Source organism: Pelophylax lessonae (genome assembly GCF_965119305.1).
Source record: "Pelophylax lessonae genome assembly, chromosome: 2".
In the NCBI taxonomy this organism is placed as follows: Eukaryota; Metazoa; Chordata; class Amphibia; order Anura; family Ranidae; genus Pelophylax; species Pelophylax lessonae.
The window spans coordinates 373,352,926-373,370,577 of record NC_138769.1 but is presented as its reverse complement, the minus strand read 5'-3'; the positions used below and the strand labels follow the sequence as shown (position 1 = coordinate 373,370,577).

At 42.5% G+C, this 17,652-nt stretch overlaps 1 protein-coding gene across 1 annotated transcript in view; it reads right to left on the bottom strand.

Annotated features, from left to right (window-relative positions):
- Window positions 1-15,421, bottom strand: part of PPT1 (palmitoyl-protein thioesterase 1) — a 36,945-nt gene extending 21,524 nt beyond the window's left edge. Inside the window, exons 1-4 of the mRNA XM_082246929.1 lie at window positions 15,264-15,421; window positions 15,058-15,167; window positions 8,317-8,444; window positions 4,435-4,505 (exon numbers count right to left, since the gene is read on the bottom strand). Of these exons, the coding sequence (XP_082103055.1) occupies window positions 4,435-4,505; window positions 8,317-8,444; window positions 15,058-15,167; window positions 15,264-15,375 (421 nt within the window). The 5' untranslated portion in view covers window positions 15,376-15,421. The remainder of the gene's footprint in view (window positions 1-4,434; window positions 4,506-8,316; window positions 8,445-15,057; window positions 15,168-15,263) is intronic.
- Between the last annotated feature and the right edge of the window lie 2,231 nt (window positions 15,422-17,652).

The window sequence follows — 17,652 nt, the reverse complement described above, 5'->3', positions numbered from 1 at the left end:
AAAATATGATCCCAAAAAAGTGTATGTATATCACACGTACACAACCACACTAGGCCCCAATTACTATTGTTTGTACCCCTAAAAGGCTAGGAGTAGGGGGAGTATGGAACAGGCAGCACCCTCAAACCTTCAGAAGTATGAGATGAACCCCAACAACTTGGAAAGGTGGATCTCTCTCACACTTACCAACACAGACTATCCCCCAATTTAACTGATCCCCAGAGGTTTTTGATTAAATAGCGGAATAGAAAATATGATCCCAAAAAAGTGTATGTATATCACACGTACACAACCACACTAGGCCCCAATTACTATTGTTTGTACCCCTAAAAGGCTAGGAGTAGGGGGAGTATGGAACAGGCAGCACCCTCAAACCTTCAGAAGTATGAGATGAACCCCAACAACTTGGAAAGGTGGATCTCTCTCACACGTACCAACACAGACTATCCCCCAATTTAACTGATCCCCAAAGGTTTTTGATTAAATAGCGGAATAGAAAATATGATCCCAAAAAAGTGTATGTATATCACACGTACACAACCACACTAGGCCCCAATTACTATTGTTTGTACCCCTAAAAGGCTAGGAGTAGGGGGAGTATGGAACAGGCAGCACCCTCAAACCTTCAGAAGTATGAGATGAACCCCAACAACTTGGAAAGGTGGATCTCTCTCACACGTACCAACACAGACTATCCCCCAATTTAACTGATCCCCAAAGGTTTTTGATTAAATAGCGGAATAGAAAATATGATCCCAAAAAAGTGTATGTATATCACACGTACACAACCACACTAGGCCCCAATTACTATTGTTTGTACCCCTAAAAGGCTAGATGAGGAGTAGGGGGAGTATGGAACAGGCAGCACCCTCAAACCTTCAGTATGAGATTGTGTTCACTGTACCCCACAAAGATTGAGTTCACTGCACCCCACAATGATTGTGTTCACTGCACCCCACAAAGATTGTGTTCACTGCACCTCACAAAGATTGTGTTCACTGTACCCCCCAAAGATTGTGTTCACTGCACCCCACAAAGATTCTGTTCACTGTACCCCACAAAGATTGTGTTCACTGCACCCCAAAAAGATTGTGTTCACTGCACCCCAAAAAGGATGTTGTTCACTGCACCCCAAAAAGGATGTTGTTCACTCCACCCCAAAAAGATTGTGTTCACTGCACCCCACAAAGATTGTGTTCACTGCACCCCAAAAAGATTGTGTTCACTGCACCCCAAAAATGATTTTGTTCACTGCACCCCAAAAAGGATTTTGTTCACTGCACCCCAAAAAGGATGTTGTTCACTCCACCCCAAAAAGATTGTGTTCACTGCACCCCAAAAAGATTGTGTTCACTGCACCCCACAAAGGATTTTGTTCACTGCACCCCAAAAAGATTGTGTTCACTGCACCCCAAAAAGGATGTTGTTCACTGCACCCCAAAAAGGATTTTGTTCACTGCACCCCAAAAAGATTGTGTTCACTGCACCCCACAAAGGATTTTGTTCACTGCACCCCACAAAGATTGTGTTCACTGCACACCAAAAAGGATTGTGTTCACTGCACCCCAAAAAGATTTTGTTCACTGCACCCCAAAAAGATTGTGTTCACTGCAGCCCAAAAAGATTGTGTTCACTGCAGCCCAAAAAGATTGTGTTCACTGCAGCCCAAAAAGATTGTGTTCACTGCAGCCCAAAAAGATTGTGTTCACTGCAGCCCAAAAAGATTGTGTTCACTGCAGCTCACACACAGAAAAATGGATGTGGATCACTGACACCTGCCTATCTCCAATCCCACACCACACAGCAATATCGATTGTAGTTTGTAGAACACAGTTTCCCTAAAATTCAGCAGACTCTGTCCCTAACAGGATTGAGAAGAGATCGTAGATCAGGATTGAGTGCAGACCCCACCCCCCACACAGCAATATCGATTGTAGTTTGTAGAAGACACTGACCCTATATAATTCAGCAGACTCTATCCCTAAAATGCCTACAACTCGCCCTGCCTAAACACTCCGACCTGTCCCTCAATTCTATCCGGACACAAATGGTTTTTTCCTGCCTATCTTTCCCTAATCAGCAGCCAGCACGTTGATGTGTGCTCTGTCCCTGAATCTAAGCAGCATAATGACGCCGCTGCGGCTGCCTCGAACTTATAAAGACTTGGTCACATGCTTCAGACGGCCAATCACAGCTACTGAGACATTTGCAGGCATGGCTGGGATGGCTTAAGGCACACCAGTTAAACGATTGTTGATTGGCTGTTGAAAGCCCGCCATGAAAAGAGCGCCAAAGCATGCAAAACCCGGAAATAAAACGACCGAACACGGATTTTTACCCGAACATACAGTAAAGTGTCCGTGTCCGTGTTCGGGTACAAAAAATCCAATTATTCGGTACGAACACGAATAATACAGTCCGTGTTCGCTCAACACTACCTAGGAGTAATACGGTGACTGCATCCAGATAGTAACATCACAACCTAGCAAAAACAAAAAAAAACCCACATCTTTCATATATCAATTTGGATAAATCTCATGGGATAAATCATCTGCCGATTTCTTAAAATTTTGAGAGCTCGAGTGAATATTTCCTCTCCCAACTGTCAATCCTGGGTTTAACGTTAACTGTAAGTCTCGGTTCACACTAGGTCGCTCCGACTTAGGGGGCGACCTGTGAAGTCGCGTGCACCGCGACTTGCACGGACCTCATAAAATGAATGTCTATGCAAGTTGCCTCCAGGTCGCCCCGAAGTAGTACAGGACCCTTTTTCTAAGTCGGAGCGACTTGTGTCGCTCCTATTAGAACGGCTCCTGTACTACACAATGGGAGCGTGAAGGACCGCGACTTGTCAGGCTGACAAGTTGCGGTCCAAGTCAGACAAGTGTGAATGCTGTCTTAAGATTCTTTTCTTTTTTTTAAATAACAAACATGTTGCTCTGTGCAACGGTGGTGCTCCTAGCTCCTCTTGCCTTCCAAGTGCCCCCATATCAAGCTGCCTGTTATGGCGGTACTTGTGCGGGCTCGATCCCAAGCCACATTGTGTGCTTCTATTGACACACACAGTGTGGCTCGGCTCCACCCCTACTCCCTTGTCACTGGATTTCAGTGACAGCAGTAGGAGCCAACAGCTCATATCATCCAGTGAGAAGGGAGAGAGTAGTACCGATGCTCTCTGGCACTGCACTGAAAACATTTTTTTCGCTTAAAGCAAAGAATGCATTAGCCTCTTCCCGACCGCCCACAGTAATATTACTGTGGCAGTGCGGCTCCCCTGGGTCCAGTCACGTAGTACTACGTGACTGGAGGGGAAGTGGTTTCGGCAGTGCGCACACGCCGCCGGAGGCGCGCTCCTGCTGTGTTTAGACACAGCAGGAGTCGGGCCGTGGGAGGAGGCAGCGGCGGTTGCCACCTTCCTCCCACGATCGTCCGGTAAACGGAGAGAAGACCCGCCTCCTTATGTAAACAAAGCAGGCGGATCTTCTCACTGACAGGCAGGGACAGATCAGCAGTTTCAGCTATGCTGAAACTGCAATCTCTGTGCCTGTCACAGAACCCCTTTCCACCCCCACACAAGTCAGTAAGCATTAGGCATACATTTAACCCCTTGATCACCCCCAGTATTAACCCCTTCCCTGCCAGTGTCATTATTACAGTAACAGTGCATCTTTTTAGCACTGATTACTGTAGTAATGTCACTGGTCAAAACTGTCAAAAATGTCAGTTAGGGGTCTTATCTGTCCACCGCAATGTCGCAGTCCCGCAAAAAAAAAAAAAAAAAAAAAAAACGCAGATTGCCCGCCGACATTGCTAGTAAAAAAATAAAAATGACAAATCTTTGCCAAAAATATGTACCAGAAAACAAATTGGCCTAAAATGTTAAAAAAAAATTTAGATTTTTACATTTTTTTTTTTGAGAATGTCATATAGCAGAATGTGAAAAATATTGTTTTTTTTTTTTTTCAAAATTGTCACTCTTTTTTTGTTTTGCACTTCATATTCATGGCTATTTGTCATGTCACAAACTGCTGAACAAGAGGGGTGCGCAACACAGCAACAAGGCCAGCATGTCTACGACAGAAACCCCAAAACAAAGCCGTCTCTGCAAGACCTTTTGCCCAAATCTGGTGTCCCTGGAAATGTAAACATCTACCTGGTAAACTATAGTAAAACATTTGAAGAGAAGACCAGGTAGGGCAAAGGACAGTCACACTCATCACCCAAAGACACTAGGAGAAACTGAGGCTTAGATGAACTGGAAGGGGTTATGCCTTTTTTTTGGCCTGTGTCCATTCACATGTAGGTGCCAAGGTAACCCAAGTAGTCATGAATATGAAGTGCCATGATGTATCATTAAGAAATGGTTGGTCCTTCCACAACAGATTCCGACACTTTTTTCTTGTATTTGAGGCACAAATAATGTGAAAAATCTACCTTGATGCTGTCCTCCAACTGAAATGAGATTTTTCATTGGAGGTGAGGGACATCTCTGGGCAACAGCCCTCCTGAAAGATAATGTACAAAATATTCTGTCACCTGAAGGCCCTTCTAAGCATGTGCTGTTAAGAAACCAATTGCAATGGATCCAATCATTTTTTTTCTTGGTGCAACTAAAGCTATACTAATCTGTGTCATACTATTGATTTATATGAACTGGTTCTGTTGTTCAGTATTTAGGCCGTGTGGATAATTGTACAAAGAGACAGATATACAGCATTAGAGTTCCCGGAAACACAAGTGGCACCCAGAGACTAGCTCTACCACTAGACACAAAGCACTCCATACTTTTCACATCTGTATTACAGTGAACTTCTGGAAAGGGGAGAAAAAAAAAAAAAAAAAAAAGGTACTCTCTAAGGCTTCATGTACACGGGACGTTTGAAAACCTCTCCTGAACACTGGAACTTGACAGCTAGTTACCGACAGTTAAAAACGTCTGTTATGTCGCATGTACATGCGGCGCTTATGCGCGTTTAGAAGCGTTTTTACATTGTAAAATGGTCAGAAATGTATCCCCATTGAAAACACCTATAAACTAAACGCTTATAAACACGAGTTACCACGTTTACACGCTGTAACAAGCATTTGGTGTTTCAAATGCCAATAAACTTCCCTCTGAATGCATTTTTTTTGCTTTAAAAAAAAATTCCACTAAACACAGCTGCCTCTAAACGACTATAAAACGTATCAGTGTGCATGGACAGATAAGATAACAGAGGAGTAATCAGGGGCTGCTGAAAAAACTCCCAACTGCTCCTAAACGTCAGTTTATCAGCAGCGGTGCACATGAGGCCCTAAGTTGACTTAACACTAATAATGCCTTTCTTGAAGGATTGCATTAAACTGTTTTAAATAACGAAGTGAAGATTAGCACACCCGCGATGTTGCATATAGGACTCTTTCACAATGCAATGGAACACATTGACCTGAACAGGTCTTATAGAAAACAGTATGCTTTTTCAAAATGCATGACAACATATCCAATTGAATAAGTTCTTAGGCTGCATGTACAACCTGCCTACGTTTACCATGATGGGGGGGGAATGCAAAATGCTGCAAAATTCCCGCACCAGTGATTAAAAGATTCCTATCCTGAACACTTCCGTGTTCAGTAGAGGGAGGTTGAAGCTCACCTAAATGCGGCAGCTCCTAAACTCTGCTAAAAGTCTATGTGTACATTGACACACAGGGGTTGATTTACTAAAGGCAAATCAACTCTGCGCTACAAGTGCACTGCAAATGCACTCAGAAGTGAAGTCGCTGTAGATCTCAGGGGAAAGATCTGAAAGGAGGGGAAAGATCTGAAAGGAGGGGAAAGATCTGAAAGGAGGGGAAAGATCTGAAAGGAGGGGAAAGATCTGAAAGGAGGGGAAAGATCTGAAAGGAGGGGAAAAGATCTGAAAGGGGGGGGAAAAGATCTGAAAGGGGGTGAAAAGATCTGAAAGGGGGTGAAAAGATCTGAAAGGGGGTGAAAGATCTGAAAGGGGGTGAAAGATCTGAAAGGAGGGAAAAAATCTGAAAGGAGGGAAAAAATCTGAAAGGAGGGGAAAGATCTGAAAGGAGGGGAAAGATCTGAAAGGAGGGGAAAGATCTGAAAGGAGGGGAAGCTCTGCTGATTTTTATCATCCAATTATGTGCAAGCAAAAGGTTTTGTTTTTTATTTTCTTTGCATGTTACCCTCAGATCTACAGCGACTGCACATCCAAGTGCACTTGTAGCGCAGACTGGATTTGCCTTTAGTAAATAAACCCCATAGGCTTTTATGTAGTTGAGTTTAGGAGCTTTGGCAAAAAAAAAATACAACACAACACCAAAAGCTCCTAAACTCAAGTTTAGGAGCTGCTAGTTTACATTAAGCCTAATGCCCCATACACACGTGCAGATTATCTGCAGACTTTTGTCTGCAGACTTACCTTTTCTATGTAGTGCAAGGGCCTGCCGCATTGCATACAAATTGAAAGTGTTTAGGTTTGACCTCATATTATATGGTTTTGGTAAGTCTGCAGACAAAAGTCTGCAGATAATCTGCACGTGTGTATGGGGCATAAGGCTCCATGTACACGGGACGTTGTTAAAAGTCCCTTTGAATGCTGGAATTTTTAGGACGTTTGAAACGTCCGTTCAGTCGCGTTTGTACCTGCGTTTAGCGGGCGTTTAGGGGCGTTTGCGTTTAGAACCGTTCCTAGAGGTCAAAAAATTATTCCCCTTTAAAATGGAAAAACGCGAACGCTAAACGCGGGTCATCGCGTTCGGACGCGTTCAGACGCGTTCGGATGCGTTTGTGCGTTTGAAACGCCGGGAAACACACGTTCGAACGCAAATAATTGCGTTCTAAAAACAGTCCCTGAACGCAACTGCCTGCAAATGACTGTAAACGACCTGGTGTACATGGACAGATAAGATAAAATGTAGATGGGTTCAGGGGCTTCTGAAAAAAACGCCCAACTGCTCCTAAACGGCCATTTCCAGCGTCCCGTGTACATGGAGCCTTAGAGTGGTTCTAAAGGTACTTTTTTTTACCTTAATGCATTTCTATATATTAAAATGAAAAAAATTCGCCATGCAGCTCCCCCCTAAATATTTACCTGAGCCCAATCTCGATCCAGCGATGTGCACAAGAGCGACTTTCTCTCTCTCTCTGCTCACTGGTCAGACAGGCAGCAGCATGAGCTAATGGCAATGTCAATGATAAGTGATGAGGGAGGGGTGGGGCAGAGCCTCTCTCTGTGTGTCAATGGACACACCAAGGTGGCTCAGGGGCGAGCATGCATAAAAGCCCCCAGAGCAAAGGGCTTGCTGTGGGGCACTCAGCTGGGGGGAGCCAGGAGTGCCTGTGGGGGACCTAAGAAGAGGAGTATTGGGGCTGCTCTGTGCAAAAACAGAGCACAGACCAAGTAAATATAACATGTTTGTTATTTTTAAAAAAAAATATACAGGCATCTCAAAAGATCAGATTATCAATAAGTTCAAGTATTTCTCTCTTTTAATTTTGATGATTATGGCTTGCAGCTAGTGAAAATCTGAAATTCAGTATCTCAGACAACCAGAATATAAAAATAAGGATTTTTAATACAGAAATGTTGGCTTACTGAAAAGTATGTCCATGTACAGTATAGTATGCACTCAATACTTGGTTGGGGCTCCTTTTGCATGAATTACTGCATCACTGCGTCATGACATGGAGGCGATCAGCCTGTGGCACACTGAGGTGTTATGGAAGGCCAAGTCGCTTTGATAGCGGCCTTTAGCTCATCTGCATTGTTGGGTCTGGTGTGTCTCATCTTCCTCTTGACAATACCCCACAGATTCTCTATGGAGTTTAGGTCAGGCAAGTATGCTGGCAAATCAAGCACAGTGATACCATGATCATTAAACCAGGTATTGGTACTTTTGGCAGTGTGGGCAGGTGCCAAGTCCTGCTAGAAAATGAAATCAGCATCTCCATGAAGCTGGTCAGCAGAGGGAAGCATGAAGTGCTCTAGAATTTCCTGATAGAGGGCTGCGCTGACTTTGGACTTGATAAAATACAGTGGACCAACACCAGCAGATGAAAGAAAAAGAAAAAAAAAGAAGAAAGAAGAAGTTCTCATATATACAGGTAGCTAAAGATTATCCCAGTTTTCCTATTCCTTCTATTCTGTTGATTTGGAAAAAAAGCATTTTATATATCCATTAAAAGAGAAAAAGGCTACTTTTCAACAAGTAATCCTAGAAAAAGGTGGTCCTTATCCTGGTTAATAAATGGTGCATGTCATATACATTTGTTTTTGTGTACGTCTAATATGAAAATGTTTTCCAGCTACAGGAAATACTTACAAAAACTGTCCGCCCTGGGAGAAGCCCATGCTGTTGTAGCCCTGCTGAAGATTTGGATCTTTAGCAAGCTGATCACAAACGATGTCTATCTGCTTATTTACGTTTAGGAAAAAGCTATTCTCCATGTCCTGGGGAAAATAAAATAGTAATAAAATAATTGATGTATTTAAAGCACACACATAGTCATGTGAAAAAACTGTTGACCTTTTCAACATATTTGAACAGGCACACAATGTTATCAAAATATTATAACAAAAGTGAAAATTATATAAGTTCAATGACTCGCCAGATAATATAAGTGTGAGTTTTGTAACAAAGTATTCTATATCACAAAAAGCCTACATGAGGTTAAAGAGGAGCTCCAGTCACCCCCCAAAAAATTAAAATTCAGCAGCTACAAATATTGTAACTGCTGACTTTTAATAGGACACTTACCTGCCCCTGGATCTGGCGCTGTCCTCATCCAAGCCGATTCTTCAATCGGCTTTGAGACTAGGCATTGGCATCTTGACTAAAGGCCTTTCAAATGTGCATGTGTGAGCCACGCTTTGCTTTGTGAGCGGTCCCCCAGTCTTTGGGGACCCGTGACATGTTCCAGAAGGCTGCGAGGAAAGGAGGAGGACTAAACGTCGGCTCTAACCAGAAGTGAGGGGAGCGGGTACCTGTCAAAATCAGGTACCTGATTCCTCCCCCCCCCCCCCCCAAAAAAAATAAATAAATAAAATAAAGTGCCAAATGTAAAAGAGGAGGGGGGCTTCACCTTTTGGGTGAAGTTCCACTTAAAGAAGAACCTACTGCTGAAAATAGACTGTATACTGAATAGCAATTAGATTACTGTAGGAGGCTGTAAAAGGTGAAGTTTTTGGCATAGCTGATTATGTTATCAGTCTACTGATCTCCCCATTTCTGAAAGCATTTTACAGCCATTTAATGGCAAGTGCCAGCTGGTGTAAAAATTGGTTTAAAATAAGGAGATCGAAGATTGAAAAGTCTAACCTTAAAGTGGAAATGCCTGGGAAGTGACCTCACCCAAAGAGTTACTATGGGGCTTCGGTTGTCGGCTGCGTCTCTTCTCAGCTCAGTGTGGGATCAGACCAGACCGGCTCCAAAAAGGGTATGTATATGGATTTCTTCTTTACAGGGCTAGATAGGTTAGTCTTAGATCGTGGATGCCTGTAGATTTGGAGGTTTTAGGCTACGTTCACATCTTGGCGTTGCTATTTACAGGTGTTTTTATGGGCGTTTTTTCAGGCATTTTACAGCCGTTTTTGTGCAGGCATTTTTAGGTTGACAAGTGACCAATGGAAAAAATAAAAACACATGTAATCTGCCCAAAAAGAAGCTCATGTACTTTGACCTTTTGCTTAAAATGTCAAAATGCTCAGATGTGAACAGGGGCCATTGAAATTAATATGATTTGTCTTGTTGGGTGTTTTTTGAGCTGATCCTTAGAGCTGAAAAATGCCAAGATGTGAACGTAGCCTAAGTGTTAGGGTGGACTTCTACTTCAAGCCCCGTACATACTGGCCGCATGTCGGGTGGCATTGGCCGGTTCAATTGAAACTGGCCAACATTTGGCATGTGTGTACTGCAGCTGGCCTGGCTTCTGTCGAAGGGGCATGACTGAAAAAAGGTCTGCTGACGGGCTCCTGATCAGCGCTCTCAGCCAATGGCTGAGAATGCTGACCGAAGTGTTCTGGCATGGGAGGGGGGGTGGGGGGGTCTGTTCCCCTGTCAGAACACAATAAAACAGCAGGGAGGATTGCTGTACTAATATTGGATTTGTTAGTACAGCGGCTCTGACCTGATTGGTCAGGCTGTCAAGAAAACTAGCAGTGTGTACCATGCTTTATAGTAGTTTAGTAGGGGTGTGAGATTAGGTGGCTAATGTGTGGAGCTGTAGTCCAGAAACAGGTTCTGGATTTTGACAACGTCAATTTCAAATAGAGGGAAGGTGTATACATTTTTATAATATTTTTTATATACTGTAAATTTGCAAAGTGTAAAGCATGTTTACTTTCGGTTTCAAAGTGAACTTACGAATAAAGTGACATGATCAAAATTAATTTTGCAAAAACAACTCACCCAATGAGCGAGGGGGAAAAAAAAATAATTATGTATGTATATATATATATATATATATATATATATATATATATATATATATATATATATATATATATATATACATACACATACACACACACACACACACACACACACACACACACACACACATATACATACATATATATATATATATATATTTTTTTTTTTGCTAAAGCACTATGCAAAGAGAAAGCTCACTAAGTGTACTTAAAAATTCACTTTGAAAGCAAACAAACAAACTCTACTTTAGTTTATCAACCCCATTCTCTTTAACTGTATGCAGGCAACAGACAAATGCGGAAGGATTTATTATGCTGGATATGCAAATGAGACTGAATGTGGCTGAGAGATTAAATTACATTATGTAAACATTTGTGCTAAACGCATGATCAACCACAAATGGAAGTGAAAGCAGTCATAAAATGATTTTCATTATCCTGATGAACATTTGTACTCTAAATTTATGATGTCCAAACGTCTTATCTTTATCAGTCACCCCCGTTCTTTTACATCCACAGCAGAATTATTGCCAAAACACATCAGGCACACTATGGTGTAATGGTGATACACAGCACAGCTAGGAAAAACGTACGTTTTTTGCTTTCCTTTTAACCATCTCAATACTGCCGTGTGTACAGTATATATACATGGCCACGTATTTCAGTGGTTATACCGGGATCATAGTTTCAACTACAATCATGATCCTAGTACCGATTTGTTCAGCCATCGATTCTCTTTTATGTAAAAGTGATCCGAGGGGCTATAAAGCTGCGCATTCACTTTTACTACCGGTGGAAGTGGATCCCCCCACTTTTCTGGGGCTCGGCTGTCCACATTGGGTGCAATAGATAGAGTGGGAAGAACAATGGAAGTTCCTTTCACTTTGACATCAGAAACTGGAATTGACAAGGATTTAGTCACTTACAGTTTTGGTATGTTTTTTTTTTTAAAAGCCGTTACTGGCTTGTAAAGCAGCCAATCAAACCTATCTCAGTTTGATCAGCTGCATTGCAGGCCAGAAGAGAGATCTGAGGGCTCATAGACCCTAGATCCCTCCATAAAGAGGACCTGTGATAGCACATGCTACCACAAGGGATGTTGTTCATCCCTATTGATAGCAATAAAGCTCCTACTAAAAAAAAAAAAAAAAAAAAAAAAAAATCAAGATACGGTGTAAAAAAATATTTAAATAAAATAAATAAAAAAAATATGTTTTAAAAATGTAAAGCATCTCTGTCCACCCACGCTCATTGATCCCACACACACATGTAAATTGTGATCACACCCCCACATGTGAGGCATCAATAGTTCTAGCACTAGACCTTTCTAACTCTAAACTGGTACGGCAACCTGTAAAGCTTTTTAAAGCATCACCTATGGATAATTTAATGTATGTAAGTTAGGCGCCATTTCACAGGCTTGCACAATTTTAAAACGAGAATTTATTGGTATCTATTTACTAGGCATAATATATTTTATATTTTACCAAAAGATTGGGTATTATATTAGGTGTGTGTTCACTAAAACGCATTAAAAAATTTTGTTTCCTGAACATCTGCGTTTAATTAAAGCGGAGTTCTAGCTTTTTTTTTTTTTTTTTTTAACAAAGAGAACAAATATGCCATTGAAATCAAGGTAAATCGAAAAAAAAAAAAAAATAAGTGCCAATGCGTTTTTATCTGCAACAAATAACTGGATGGGGCAAAGTTTTAAATGTGGGTGGAACTCATCCTTAAAAACAAAAAGTTAAACTAAAAAAGGAAAAAAAAAAAAAAAAAAAAAGGTCCAATTTAAATTGTTGTGTACGAGGTCACTACTACTCCTGTGCAATCCTTAAATAAAAAATTAAAAAAACGGCCCAATTTAAATTGTTCACTTGTTGTAGTAGATTAGCACTTTTAAGGATTGCAGGGAAAGAGTGGTGACCACATACACAACAATATAAATTGGATCGTTTTTTAAATTTTTTTTTTTTTTAATATATTTTTCTTTTGGAGGATATACCATATAACAAGGACTGTATGTTTCATATATATTCACTTGTCACTTTATTTATTAACACTGATATTGGGATTGTTGTGATTTAATATGAGATAAGAAGTTGTTAATATTGTATATTTTTTTTTTATATATTTTATTTTTTTTGTTTTGGTATTTGCACACACAGATTTATTACTTAAGCACTTGATGTTATATGTGCATTATAGAGTGATAAATGGTATCCGTTTGGAAGGAGGTTTTAAGGTTGGTTTAGAAGCACTGCACATTGATTGAATAGTAAGTATGACATGTTTGTTGTTTAAAGAAGAAGAAAAAATCCCCTTTACAATCACTTTAAGTATCTGCATAAAAACAGGGAAGGATCACAATTTATGTCTGGTTTTTATTCCTGTGTATAGGGATGTGGGCTATCAGTGAGGGAGTTTTTGCTGTTTTCATTGCTTTCTTTGAGAATATACTTCCTTAAATAAACTCCATGTTTCATAAAGAAGGATCTCCAGTATACTGTAGTATTTCTAATTATAATTTGTGATATAATGTATGCATTGACTTTATTACTGATATAATGATCAGTATTATGAGCAGCATGAGGAGTCAGTGAGTAAGACAGAGTGTTGGGGAGTGGTGATCATGGGCTAGAAGTTGAATATATTTTACAAGTGGAGCACTGGTAACACTTTTTAATGATGTGGTGGACTCTATAACTTATATGGACACACATTTAGTTCCCTGAGATTGAATGGTGTATATTCTTCTTATTAATAATGCTTTTGTTTTTTTTTTTTAGTTTAGTACCGTGGTCTCCAAACTGCAGCCCTTTGCTTACTTGTATCCAGTCCTTGGTGTACTATTTCATCCACCGATACCAACAATGGGGTCATAATTCCCCTCACTGACACCAATGAAGGGGCACAATTCCTCCCCCTTTTACCAACAATCAGATACAATTATCCCCAATAACACCAACAATGAGGCCCAATTGCTCCCAATAACATTAACAATGGGGCCCAATGACTCCAATGATAGAACACATTTCTTCTCAACAACACCAATAATGGGACAAAATTCCCCCTAATGACACCAACAATGAGGCCCAATGACTCCAACGATGGGACAAAATTCTTCCCAATGACACCAACAATGGAGCCAAATTTCTCCCAACGATATCAACAATGGGGCCCAAAGATGGGGCAAAATTCCTCCCAATGACACTAATGATGGAATACAATTCCGTCCAATGACATCAACAATGGGGCAAAATTCCTCCCAATGACACCAATGATGGAACACAATTCCTCCCAATGACACCAACAATGAGGCCCAATGACACCAATAATGGGACACAATATCTCCCACTGCCACTAACGATGGAGCCCAATGACTCCAATAATGGTACAAAATTCCTCCCAATGACACCAACATTGGGGCCCAAGGACATCAATGATGGAACACAATTTCTCCCACTGACACCAAAAATGAGGCATTGCATTTTCCCACTGCCATTGAGACCTTTTCTACTCTCAATGGCCACAGTCTGGCCCCCCTAAAGTCTGAAGGACAGTAAACTGGCCCTTTGTTTACAAAGTTTGGAGCCCCCTGCTTTAGTAGAACAGTACAATGTAGTGGGGGAACGTTCATTGCGCTGCCTCTGCCAAAAGGTTTACGCAGATGTGGTGTTTAAAAATAAAAATCTGACAGAATCTTTAACTCCTCCCCTTTCTATTCAAAAGCAGGCCTTTAAAGCTTTGTGCTCACACCCATGCGATCCAATTCTACAAGTCGCACTGCATTCTGGAACTGATCTGGGGGTGTCATTAACTTTCTATTGAAGCCTGCAGCGGTTCGCAGAGAGCAGTGTGAACTGAGAGGTAGATGCGATGAGGGAACCTGCACAGGAATTGCGCTGGTTTCTGCATCGCATGTGTGTGAATCCCCCCTTAAGGTGAAGAGGAAAAAAAAAAAAAAGAGAGCGGTGAAAATGCACTGGAATGCATTAAAGGGGTTGTAAACCTCAGAATTAAAAAAAAAAAAAAAAAAAAACAAACACCTGAAAGACAAACACATAATGAGCTAGTATGCATCGCATACTAGCTCATTATGAAATACTTACCTTAGACAAAGCCTCGCAGTGCCGACTGCTCACCTGTCTCACGGGTGACATGTTTGGTCGCCCTTCTTCCAGGTTTGGGGCATCCGGCCATCTGATTGGCTGGAGCCACAGTGACGTCACTCCCGCACATGCGCGCAGGAGCCAATGGTCACGGCACGGGGCTCTGAAGGAACGTCACAAGTGGCCGTTCCTTCAGAGCGCATGCGCCCGTGATGTCTTTGGCTGCATGCAAAGTAAATATCTCCTAAACGGTGCATGTTTAGGAGATATTTACAGTACCTATAGGTAAGCCTTATTATAAGCTTATCTATAGGTACAAGTTGCAGAGGAGGGTTTACTTCCTCTTTAAAAACGCATCGAAAACATGTCAAAAATGCATATGCAGAAAAGCATCAGGACTGTGTTTCTATGGTGTGAACTGGCCCTGAGAGGAAGTCCCCCCCCACCCCTATTGCTGACATTACACACAGCCCAATCAGCCCTGCAGTCTCCCCCATGGTATAAAACAATGTTCCACTTACCTGCACTATGTTGTCTCCTATCTCCAAAGACAGCACATAGATTCCAGGGATCTGCTGCTCCACCAGCTTCTTTATGCCCCCCATACTGAGGGGGTTACAGCAGGAGTCACCTGATAGGAAGACAACACACAGCAGAGGATGACTGCACATTGTACTACATTACAACTAAGGTGAACAGCCTTCCCCCCGACTATTACCCTCCTTACCCATCCCATGCCATATAACGAGTGGCACCGGGCCGCCAGCCTTGTCCACAACAACTTCTCCGCACACAGCAACAATCCAAACCCCGAGCAACACAAACTTTCCACACTCCATGTCTGTGCGAGCGATGCTTCCTGGAATGGTCACATGACATGTGTCAGCTGACTCCTGATCTGCAGAGGAGAAAGGAATGGGAAGGCGGGGCTTATGGTGTAGTGTGCAGTCAGGGAGGGGTATAGGACAGTGACAGACAGGTGACACAACTAAACTCACGTTGTTCTATTTATTTTATTGTTTTAGGTAACTTTATTGTACACAACGAAAAGAAAATCCACTGCTGTAAATTTAAATAAAAAAATAACACCAAACCAGGTTCACTTATTCTAAAAGGAGATTTATTATCCCAGCATGTGTGGAGAGAAGTTTGTTCAACTGACCATACACTATACAATCTGGTTGTACAATCTCCTTAAGGCTGACCATACACTATACAATCTGGTTGTACAATCTCCTTAAGGCTGACCATACACTATACAATCTGGTTGTACAATCTCCTTAAGGCTGACCATACACTATACAATCTGGTTGTACAGTCTCCTTAAAAAGGAGCTCCAGCCCCCCACCAAAAAAATTACAAATACTGTAGCTGCTGACTTTTAATATGAGGACTTACCTGTCCAGGGATCCTGCGATGTCAGTAGCCGAGCTGAATTTCCAACCGGCTCTCAGATGCTGCCGCCACTGTTCCCTGTAAAGGCCCGTACACACGTACCGATCGTCGGCATACAAACGTCGGTGGACGAAGGATCTGCCGATTGTACGCGTGTTAGTATGGTGCCTCCGACAGATGTCTGCGCACAATCCGCGGACAAAAGTCTTTCTTGCAAACATGAAAATTTTTGTATGCCGACACCAGAACGGACGATTGTTCGCCTGTCAGTACACAATTCGGCCGACAGACCGCAGATTTGCAAGACTGGGCATGCTCAGAAAATAGAAAACACAGGGAAAGTTAACCATTACATGACATCACTTCTGCAGTCGGCGGACAAAATTCTTGTGCTGTCCTTGTGCTGTCTTTGCACTTTTCAGCAGACACCGACATCCCGGGGAGAAAAGAGGAACATTTGTATGCCGACCATCGGTACGTGTGTACGGGGCTTTAGGGAAACCCTGTGGCTTCACAGCCGGTTCCCTACTGTGCATGCTGCGCTTTCTGAATGGCCGGCGGGCAGGAGGAGGCAGGGGCTGAACTTCCAGGGGACCTCACCGCAACAAGGTCACCCGGAAGGAACTGGGGATAGGTACCTGTCAAAAACAGGTACCCCCTTCCCCCAAAAGGTGCCAAATGTGGCAGCGGAGGGGGGGGGAGGAAGCAACACAAGCGGAGTTTCTCCTTTTGGGTGGAGCCCCGCTTTAAGGCTGACCATACACTATACAATCTGATTGTACAATCTCCTTTAAGCTGAGCATACACTATACAATCTGGTTGTACAGTCTCCTTTAGGCTGAGCATACACTATAAAATTTTATTGTACAATCTCATTAAAATGATTTGTAAATTGTGTAATGGTTTTGCACAGAGCAGCCCTGATCCTCCTCTGCTCAAGTCCCCCACTGGCGCTCCTGGCTCCCCCCCCCACTAGTGCGCACCATAGCAAACTGCTTGCTCTGGGGGCACTTGTGCATGCACAATCCTGAGCCCCGCTCTGTGTGTCCATAGACACACAGAGTGCGGTTTGGCCCTGCCCCCGTTCCCTCCCCACTGGCTCTGCTTGACAGCAGTCGGAGCCAATGGCTCCCACTGCTATGCCTGAGCCAATGAGGAGGGGGAGAGGCGCTGCTACCATGCAAATCGCTGGATTAAGATTGGGCTCAGGTATGTATAAGAGGGGGCTGGGGGGAGCTGCAGAGAGAATGTTTTTTTATCTTATTACAGAGAATGCATTAGGGTAAAACAACCACTTTAAGGCTGACTAGACAATGTAAATGTACAATCCCCCCTAAAGTCAAAAAAACCTATCTCTGCTTCAAAGGTTCGGCACCTACAAGGTCCCTCACCGGCATCAGCACCTTCCCCCTGTCTTCTTCCAGGTGCTGATCTTTGGCCATCTTGACTGTCACTCCTGCACAGGCACTGGGCAGAAATGTAAATTGAGCTGCGCATGCACAGCTCAGTGTACATTCTACAGAAGACTCTGCGCAGGCATGCTTATTTTATTGTAGAAAAGACATGACATTTTTATTTATTTATTTATTTTTTTTTTTAGACTTTGGTTTTCCTTTAAAGGGTAACTCCACTTTTAAGCCCCCGTTCACACTAAGGCGACCTATGAGGCGACCAGGTCACCTCACAGGTCGCCTCCCATAGGGAAGCTGCGGACCCGTTCT